The 10351-nt window shown below is 33.5% G+C and overlaps 1 protein-coding gene across 1 annotated transcript in view; it reads left to right on the top strand.

Annotated features, from left to right (window-relative positions):
* Positions 1–10351, top strand: part of ANKRD50 (ankyrin repeat domain 50) — a 49559-nt gene that overhangs the window by 27991 nt on the left and 11217 nt on the right. The window contains exon 3 of the mRNA XM_017542745.2: positions 6838–7067. Within this exon, the coding sequence (XP_017398234.1) occupies positions 6838–7067 (230 nt within the window). The remainder of the gene's footprint in view (positions 1–6837; positions 7068–10351) is intronic.

The raw sequence follows: 10351 nt of genomic DNA, 5'->3' as shown, positions 1-10351 counted from the left end.
ATGCATATAAAGTCAAACCCTGTATCATACTGTTGCTTTTAAATACAGTGTTATCTTTATGGCTGTGATAACCGAGTGTCACTACATTATCTCATTTGGAATAATAATAACAATATACATGTGTACAAATATTCACAAACACAGGAAAGTCTGTTTTAGACTGTCTAAATTATTTATGCTTTGTGTACACATACTTCGGGTTTTCATTTACAAACGATACAATGTAATCTAACAGAAAAATGTGAATTTGTGTGTCACTCGGTATAGATATCCCCAAATAGGTGCTTTTGAAATAATTGAAAGGGAACTTAAATATGGGAATTCTGAGTTTAGTAAATTTTAACCCTTTGTTTTAAAGTAACAAAACTTTTTCCCATCAAGTATCATTCATTCATGAAGCAAATTTATTGAGTGTTTATGTTGTGCTAAAAGTGGTTTCGAGTGCTGGGAAACTGAACAGTGCACAAGACAGGCATAGTTCCTGCCCTCTTGGAGCCTACATTATGACCAAGGAGATGTGGAGGTGTGCAAGAACTTCAATCCTAGCCTTTTAACAAAAGAAGTACAGAAATAACACAATAAGTTAATCTAAGAATGTAATAAATGCTACAAAGAAACAATTGCAGGAACAGTAATGGCGATGAGGGCGGCTTAAGATATGGTGGTCAGAGAAGGCTTCTTTCAGGAGTAAAATTTGTGCTGAAACCTGAAGGGTAACAAGTACTGCCTTGGGGAGGGAGCTTTCTTGGCAGAGAGAGTAGCAAGGCCTTCAGTGGAAAAAGCTCAATGTTCGAAATAGGTCCTGAATGGTGAAAAAATAAAAAACAAAAAAAAGACAACTTGGTGTTAAAACAGAAAGGAAGACAACGTACTAAAATGAAAGGGAGGACTTAGGAATGAATCCTATCTGCTTTTAACATGACTAAGACCATTTAAATAGTCCTGGGAAATAGCTTCAAGGCAAGAAAGTGAATCAAAAGCCCTGTGTATTTTGAAACTATGAGAGACCTGTAATCCCAAATCTCAATATAATGTGAAAGTTAGTACCAACCTGAGATGCAAAGCTGGCAGACCATTATTGGTTCAAATAAGTGCATACTCTGATGAGTATCAAAAGGACAAAAGCTCTCATTTGATCCCAGGGATCTAAGTTATAGACTTATGCTAGAAGTTTCCTGGACCCAGGTAAGCATATAGAAAGAATGAAGAGGGCAGGGCAGAATGAGTCACACAGATGAGCCACGTGTATGGGGAGGAAGGTATTGAGGGAGGGGGTGCAGTAAGAAACTCTACTGGTAGTTGTGTACATCCCCACAGCTTTTGATCTTAATTGGCTTGGGGGGAGTCGAAGCTCAAATTATTTATACCTGTAACTCTGATGCATAAGGAGACTTCTCGCCAGCCTGGACACTGCATATACTCGACTTTTAGTTGCTGATCCAGAAAGAATTTACTCAAAAAGAGCTATCACAAGATACATCAAATATGTCCCAAGAACAAATGGGGAAGGAATGTGAAGCATAAGAAACACCATAAAAAATGTTTCCATCTAACAAAAAGAAATCTGTCACCAAATATATTGCCTTAAATGAAAACATAATTAATGAGTGATTGCTCGAGTTAAACAGTTGCATGAAGCAGATATATAAGTGCTTGGAAAAGAGTTTATAAAACAGAATGAGATGGAACATAGCAAAAATGTTTTCTTATAATCACTGAATTGGGAAATTTCCTTAGAAATGTGACATAAAACTTAGATGTTGTAAAAGGAAAAAAATAAAGACTGATATGTTACCTATTAAAAAAAAAAAAGAAGAAATTACTCATGTCCAAAAAAAGCCTTTTAAAAAGTCAAAAGAAAAATGATAAATGGTGGAAAACATTTGTATTACATATAACAAACAATTTCGGATTTTTTGTTTGCTTGTTTGTTTGTTTGTTTGGAGTCAGAGTCTTACTCTGTTGGCCAGGCTGGAGTGAAGTGACACTATCTCAATTTCTTAACACTTAAAGAGTGCCAATACGAGAAAAATTAGCAGTCTTTTGGGAAATGGGTAAAATATATGAAAACACAATTTGAAGAAAAAGAAATATGATTCCTAGGTACATGTGACTATGATTGCCCTTATGGTAAGGAATTATAAATTAAAAGCATAAAAAGATACATAAATGAAAGGATATGTTCTTGAATTCAATAATAGAGAAAGTTAGCCTAATTTATTACATTTCAAAATAGCTAGAAAAGAAGAATTGTAATGTTCTCAATACAAAGAAAAGGTAAATGTTTGTATTGATAGGTGTCCCAATTACCCTGATTTGATTAATACACATTGCATGTAGGTATCGAAATATGACATGTACCCCCAAAATATGTACAACTCATATATATTGTAATACATAGTTTATAATATTAATATATGTATTATATAGGGTTTTTAAAAATATAATGAGGATGCCATTTTTCACCTAGCTATAGAAAAAGTAAATAAAATTAATCACTATTATGGAGGGGCTAGGAAAACACCTACTGTTACACAGCTGTTGGCTATGTGTGTGTAGATATATATATACACACACATTAAATATATATGTCTGTGATAAATATGTACACACATTACATATATGAGTGTGTATATATATATATATATACACACACATTACTTGTGTGTTCATATATATGTATACATATAATTCATAAGGAGAGCATCACTTTGGCAATATCTGTTAAAATATAAATGAAGGTGTCCCTTAATCTAACAAATTTATTCCTAGCAATATATCCTACTGATACACATTACAAAATTACGTGGACAAAATATGATAGATTTAAACTATCATATCAACAATTACATTAAATGTAAATTATAAATATCTTAATTAAATGGTAGAATTTGACTGGATAAAAATACATCTAATTATATGTTGCCTATAACAATTACACTTCACATATAAAGAGGCAAATAGCTTAAATATAAAAGAATAAAAAGGTATATACCCTGCTAACCCTAATGAAAAGAAAGGTGGTGTGCCTACATTTATATCAGACAAAGTGGATTTTGGAAAAAAGAATATTACCAGGTATAAAGAGAGTCATTTCCTAATGATAAAGGGGCCAATTTCTCAAGAGGATATAACAGTCATAATATTTGTACCCCTTATAACAGAACTTCAGAATATAGGAAGCAAAACTTAACACTATTTTAAGAAGTACACACTTATATTCAAATATTTTATCACTCCCTTTTTAACAATCCATAGAGTAAATAAACCAAAAGTCAGCTAGTACACAGGACACTTGGACAATACTGTTACCAAATGAGCCTAATTGTCATTTACAGAACAGTCTGCCCAGCAACAATAGTATATACGTTCTTTTTAAGTGGAAACATAGCATTTGCTAGGATAGATATATTCTGGGCCATAAAATAAGTCACAATAAATTTGAAGCTGTGAAAGTTACACAAAACATGTTACCTGATATAATTGTATTAAACTGTGATGATAACACAGTAACTTAAAGATAATTGGGACATTCCCAATTATTTGAAAGCTCTATAACTCACTTCTAAATAATGGATGTTTTACAGAAGAAATCAAAGGGAAAGTATTTTGAAGTGGATGATACTGAAAATGCTTAGAGGGAAATTAACATCATTAAAGGATTATTAGAGGAGAAGAAAAGTATGAAAAATCACTTTAATTTCCACTATAAGAAATAAGGTAAAGGAAGAGCAAATATCCTGGAATAGGCAAAAGACAGGACATAATCACTAAATCCTGTTAATATTACCAAATTTCTTTCAAATCTGTCTACTTTATGCTATCCCCATTGCTACTAATTTATAATATACTTTCTAATATTGGTAATGGTTAGTCAGTGGACCATAGTGGGTAAGAGTATAGACTAGGGTAACCCCAACTATGATGTGCCCAGGACTAGGGAAGGAGGAGATTAGCAGGAGGTGGGGCTGGGTCCTGAGACCCAGTGCTTAAAACTGGGAAAGTCCCAGGCAAACCCAGATGGATGGTCCCCGCTGTGTAGGTTCTGGAACCAGACCTTGGACTTGAATGCCTTTCTTTTCACTTACAACAAGTGGCTGATCCTTTGTTCTTGATTACCTCTCCTGGAAATGAGTATTATAATAGTACCCATCTTAAAGAATTAATGTGAGAATCAGATAAGTTAATGAATGTGTGAAGTACTTAAAGCATATAGAGCACTGAATTAATGTTGGCAGCGATGGCATTGGTGATAGTGGTAGTTCTGATGGAGATTTATCTTTTTCTAAGTTCTAAGCATTGGCCTCATATCTCACTCTTTTCTTCCAGACTTAACCTACATCAAATTTTCCTTCACATATACCAGAGTTATCTCTCTAAACTACAATATAAACATACCAATTTTCTGCTTAAAATATTTCAGTGGTTCCTTAGTACCCTTAGGGCAAAGCCCACATTTCATATTAAAACCCAGCATTTACTCGTTTTCATGATTCTCATGATTCTTTCTTCTGTACCTCACTGGTTTGTCTCCTCTTAAAGCCTTTGCATGTGCTGTTGCCTCAAGTGCCTTTCTTTACTGCCTATCCTCCCCTAGCCCCAGCTGTTTCTCCTTACTAAACTCCTTCTCCTAGCTCATTATTTTACCAGTCTCAATTCCCCAATTTCCCTGACCTCTCCCCGAGACTTTCCCTAAAAAACACTGCATGTTCTTACTCATAGGTGGGTGTTGAACAATGAGAATACAGGGACATAGGGAGGGGAGCATCACACACTGGGGTCCGTTGTGGAGGACTAGGGGAGGGACAGTGGAGGGTAGGGAGGCTGGGGAGGGATAACATGGAGAGAAATGCCAGATATATGTATATCGGTGAGAGGGGTGGGGTGGGGGGTGGTGGATGGAGGAAGCAAACCACATTGCCATATATGTACCTATGCAACAATCCTGCATGATCTGCACATGTACCCCAGAACCTAAAGTACAATAAAAAGAAACATATATTTATTTATATATAAAAGTAAGTTAAGGTGGCTTCCTGTGAGCTGTGTCTGAAGTGGTACTTACTATGTGCACTATTCTAGTATATTGTGTTCTGTATATATTTTACTATATGATTTTTTTTATCAGCCATCTTTGTGCTCATAAGGGACAAAGTATATATGTAAGATACAATAGAGTAGGTTTTCCCAAACTCAGCATGTTCCTTGCCAGGATTGCCCCACATTCCCTTTACCCTCCTGTAGCAGTGTGACTGGTTCCTCAAAACCTAGTTCATCTCGAGCACCTAATATATGAATATTATTCTGACATTCTCTTCCTTCCCTACCTACTGCACTTGAGTTGGTCATTTCTTCTTATCTTTTTAGTAATTTTACTGCTTTTTCTCATAGCACCCTGAACACTCCATTGAAGTTAATTCATTTTCCATTCTAGCTTGCAACAATATCAAGTCTTTAGGTTTTACTGTGGGCACTGTGCTAGGTTCTGTGGGTACACTGATGGGCAACACCAATTTAGTCTCTCTTCTCTTGATGCTTCCAGCTGAAGAGAAATAAAAAAATAATGACATTAAATAATTAAATATATAATTGAAAATTTTATAGTGGAGTGAAAAAGAGCTACTGTATTTGACATTATGAACGCATGTTATAGGGATTTGACCTTGAAAAAGTTACTCTCAACTTAAAATTGAAGATAAACTGCATGAAGAAAGACAGGAAGTGCATACCAGGCAGAGGAAACTACAAATGAAAAGGCTCATGTGTAATTGTGTCTCATAAAGTCATTGAAAGAAGGCTAGTCTGGCTGGAAAAACATTTGAAATGACCCTGGCTGCAGTAGAAACTCACAGGAGAGGAATTGTTAGAGGCATGTAGACTGTTAGGGGAGCCCAGGTAAAAGAGATGAAGAGATGAGAGTAGTTTGGGTTACAGTGATGATGTTACATACTGAGATGAATTTGAGATTTTTTTAAAAGAAATATTGATTCTTCCATGGTGATAAATTAGATCTTGGTGGCTACTATATGGAAAGATTAAGAAGACGGTTTTAGAAAACATTATTTCTAAGTTTCTGGTGTCCATAACTGGATGGATTATGTCCTCTTCACTGTTGCATCTACTCAGCACCTTATTGACCCCCAGCACACATCAGGTAAATATTTGTTGAAAATGAATGAGCATTGTTCTGTTTATGAAAAAATTATATTCAACTGCAATATAAATTACACATATGGGAAATGCATTAATTAATGAAGTAAAGCCTAATAGTTTGTTCTTTACTTGGAAATTTGAAAGTATGGGATCTTGACTGTAGTTCATCTTTGTACAGTCTTTTAAAATAAAATGTGTAGAAAATAAGCTAGTATAAATTGCAGTATTTTTGTGAGAAAAATATTGATAAAATACATCTAAATTCTACAGTACTCTTGATATTTTTCTTTTTATTAAGGTTGTCCCCAGCGTTTGTTTTGTTTTCCACTCTGCAACATATTTTAGCTTTGTCATAAGGAAATCACACTTTTTATCACTGACTCAAAACAATCAGAAAGAGAATTTTGAAATCTAGTTTTCTTCATTTCCTAATGCCTTTGGTAATTTATAATTATGCTGAATCACACACCGACACTTTATTGTTGAAAATGCTGTAACTGGAAATGTAAACTATTTAGGACCAGTATTGCACTTAACATAAGGAATTGAAACTTGTATATTTTTTGGTCTGATACCTTATTTTATTCTTAAAGAATTTATAATTAATACTCTAATATTTGAATAATAAATCTTAATATCATAGCCACTTAACATTCAAAATGCTCATGTGAATGTGTTTTACAGGTGTGTTCTACTCCCTCTTCTGGGAATGAAGCCTCCCCAGCAAAGCCTATACCTGCTGGTTGATTCTGTTGATGAAGGGTGTAACATTACTGAAGGTGAACAAACATCTACCAGCTTATCTGGGACTGTTGCGGAACTTTTAGCTGGTCACCATGAGTTCTTTCCACCATGGCTGTTGCTTCTCTGTTCTGCCCGAAAACAGAGTAAGGCTGTTACTAAAATGTTTACTGGTAAGCATAATTACTTACTGCCATCCTCAAATACTTTTCATTAATGAACTAGTTTCTTAGAGGAAAAAGTATATAGTTGAAGATCTGCATGTTGCATTTGCTCCTTCTATCAGCTATTCCCCAACTGCGCCTTTGAAATGTATATAAAAAAGTCTTAGCATGTTTTAAAGATCCTTTAAACATTACGTTTTTTTCAAGATTCTTTTCCTAAGTGCTTTAGTAAAGGTTTGGAGTACTTCACGCCATATTTGCTGCTATACATTTTGGGGCTGCATTTATTATGCTTGTTGTATCATGACCAGTTTATTTCTTCTAACTAGACTGAGCATCTTAAACAGTAGTGAATATGTTTTGTTTTGTTTTGTTTTTAAAAATTCAATGGCAGTTTACTCTAAGGTGTTTTTCTTGGTAAGTGGAGAGACAGTTTGCAGCCTTTTAGGATACCTCTTGAAATATATCTTTCTTTAAACCTTTTTCTGATGTTTGAGATTATAGTCTATATAATATATAAAAATATACTATCAGAGGCTTTTTTTTTTCTTTTTGCTTACTTTTTTTACATTATTTACTACCATAATAAAGTTATGGTTACTCCTATTAGATTATGTAACACACCCCTCTTTGTCCTGTGGGAAATAAAAGGAGTGTAAAACAAGGACATATCACAGGATATATAGTGTAATTGGAGAGATACTAATTAAGTTAATGGGTAATGAGCCATACCACTTTTGAGTAGTTCTAGACCTATTTTACATTATGGTGAAATCTTATTTGTTTGTTAAAATAGTTTTCTGTAAGCAGGTTTATTCCTTCTATCAGATTGTCTCTCTTCAATTCCCTTGCTACTAGTGGCAGCACTTTTGGTTTCCACATATGGTATTCTTTTTTGTTGTTATTGATAAAAACGTAGTCGGTAAAAGTTTAGTAATTTAAATGACAGTAGCTAACACTTATATAGCACTTGGTATGTCAAGCATAGGTAAAGTAGAAGCCTCTTTTGGTCTGTGTCACCATTCCTTTCTTTTCCTTATTAAAGAAAACCAGTATTCACTTATTTTATATGCTTTCAGCTCATATTTTATATTGTGTATGTTTATAGTTTACATAAATGAAACACTCCATACACCATCTTAGGTTTTACCACTCACTATCTGTGTGACCTTATGCAACTTACATTCTCTATTTCCTTATCTATGAAATGGGGATTATAATATTACTTTCCTAATAGGATTTTTGTAAGGTTAAATGACAAATAACATATGAAGCACTTAGGACAATGCCTAATACATAGTAAGTACTTCAGAAAGTTGCTATTATTCTTATTATTTGGTTCTTTTTTTAGCAAACATTATTTTTGAGCCATATTCATTATAAATCAATTTCATTGGTTTTAACTGCTAAATAGTACTCCTTCCTATGAATAAATCTTCTATTATTTTTTCATTATTCTACACATGGATATTTAGATCATTTTCAGTTTTTTGGTGTTACAAAAAATGCTTCATGAACATATTTGTTCATGTATTCTTGTGCACATGTGCTAAAAGTTTATGTTATAAATCTAGACTTGTAATTGCTGGATTATAGAGTATGTACATTTTGAACTTCAGTTAATTTTACTTTTCACTGAGAAATTATTTCAAATGTTGGGCTGATATAAACCTACGACCACCTCTCTGTTCATGGTAGATGTGGAATTTTGAGGTAAAAATTTAAGAATATTGCTAAAGTTACTAATACATATTATCAAATTGCTTTTCAAAAGGATATATATCATTATATTCCTACCTGAAAGTATTGGGTGGTTTCTTGTTTTTATTTTATTTTTTTCTTTCTGAGACGGAGTTTTGCTTTTGTTACCCAGTCTGGAGTGCAATGGCACGATCTTGGCTCATGGCAACCTCCGCCTCCTGGGTTCAAGCAATTCTCCTGCCTCAGCCTCCCAAGTAGCTGGGACTACAGGTGCACACGGGTGGTTTCTTTTTACTTGCACCAGTATTGAATTGTCTTTTTTTATTTGCTAATGTAGTATGTGAAAAAACCTATGTCATTTTTATTTGTACTTCTTGTTTGCTGTTGAACCCTTTCGCCCTTATGCTTATTTCATCACTTTGCTTTTTTTTATGAAAGTTTGCTATCTGACCATTATGTTTTTATTAGAAAGTCCAAGTAATTTTCTTACTTATTTCACAGGCTTTCATTTGATATTTTTTCAATTCTTTACCATTTTTTTCAGCTGTTTAAAATAGTAATAATTATTTTGAAGTCTATTATATGTAACCTAATGTATTGTCCTTTACTATTCTGTATTCTTAACATTTATCTTTAATGGTTTTGCCTATATAGAATTTTTTTACTAAATGGTATGAAATTAAGTTTCTAACTTAAATAATCCGTAAAACCATAAATTTTCTCAGCAAATTATTGAATCCTTTTACAATTACTTGGTGATATTTCTTTCATCATAAATTAAGTTTGGGTATGTGTGCATATAGATATGTCTGTGTACTATTACTGTATTTCTAAATTATTCATCTGTTCTTCTAAACTATCTGTCAGCATTATTATGCAAATAACATGTTGGTTTAATAATTTTCTTGTTTCATTACTTCCCAGCCCTCTTATTATTCTAAATTATATAAGCAGAATTCTGACTACAATTAGGGTATTATCATAGGCTGTTTATAAAAGTAATACAGGCTTCATTTATAACATATTTTAAATGACAGCATACACAAATATTATACTGGAGATAAATTAATAATTAAGCACTCTTAACACATTGTGTTAAATTTTGTATTTGTTACCCTTCCTAATTGAGATCATGCTATATATCAATTTGATTTTCTGCCTTTTAAATTTAATATTGACAAAGCTTTTAGTGTCACCATATTATCTTCCTAATGACTATTTTAATGCCTACATATTTTATTTGTATATTAATGTGCTAGCATTTGCTTAAATTTCTTTTTACATTTTTAGGTTTTATTTTCATATTGCTCATCTTCACAGGTTCTTTATGACAATAAGTAATTTCAGTAAGCATCAATTTATAAATATTGGCACAGTTCCTCCCTTTTACTTTGTTTTCACCACTGGTGTGTAATGCCGTACCCTGAGAAATGTTTCAAGTAAGAATAGAAAAGTTCAAGTAAGAATATAAAATAGGCCGGGCACGGTGGCTCAAGCCTGTAATCCCAGCACTTTGGGAGGCCGAGGCGGGTGGATCACGAGGTCAAGAGATCGAGACCATCCTGGTCAACATGGTGAAACCCCGTCTCTAC

Source organism: Cebus imitator, unplaced genomic scaffold (genome assembly GCF_001604975.1).
Source record: "Cebus imitator isolate Cc_AM_T3 unplaced genomic scaffold, Cebus_imitator-1.0 Scaffold146, whole genome shotgun sequence".
NCBI classification, from domain to species: domain Eukaryota; kingdom Metazoa; phylum Chordata; class Mammalia; order Primates; family Cebidae; genus Cebus; species Cebus imitator.
Note: the sequence above shows the minus strand (reverse complement) of the source record. Positions and strands in the feature narration are given on the sequence as shown.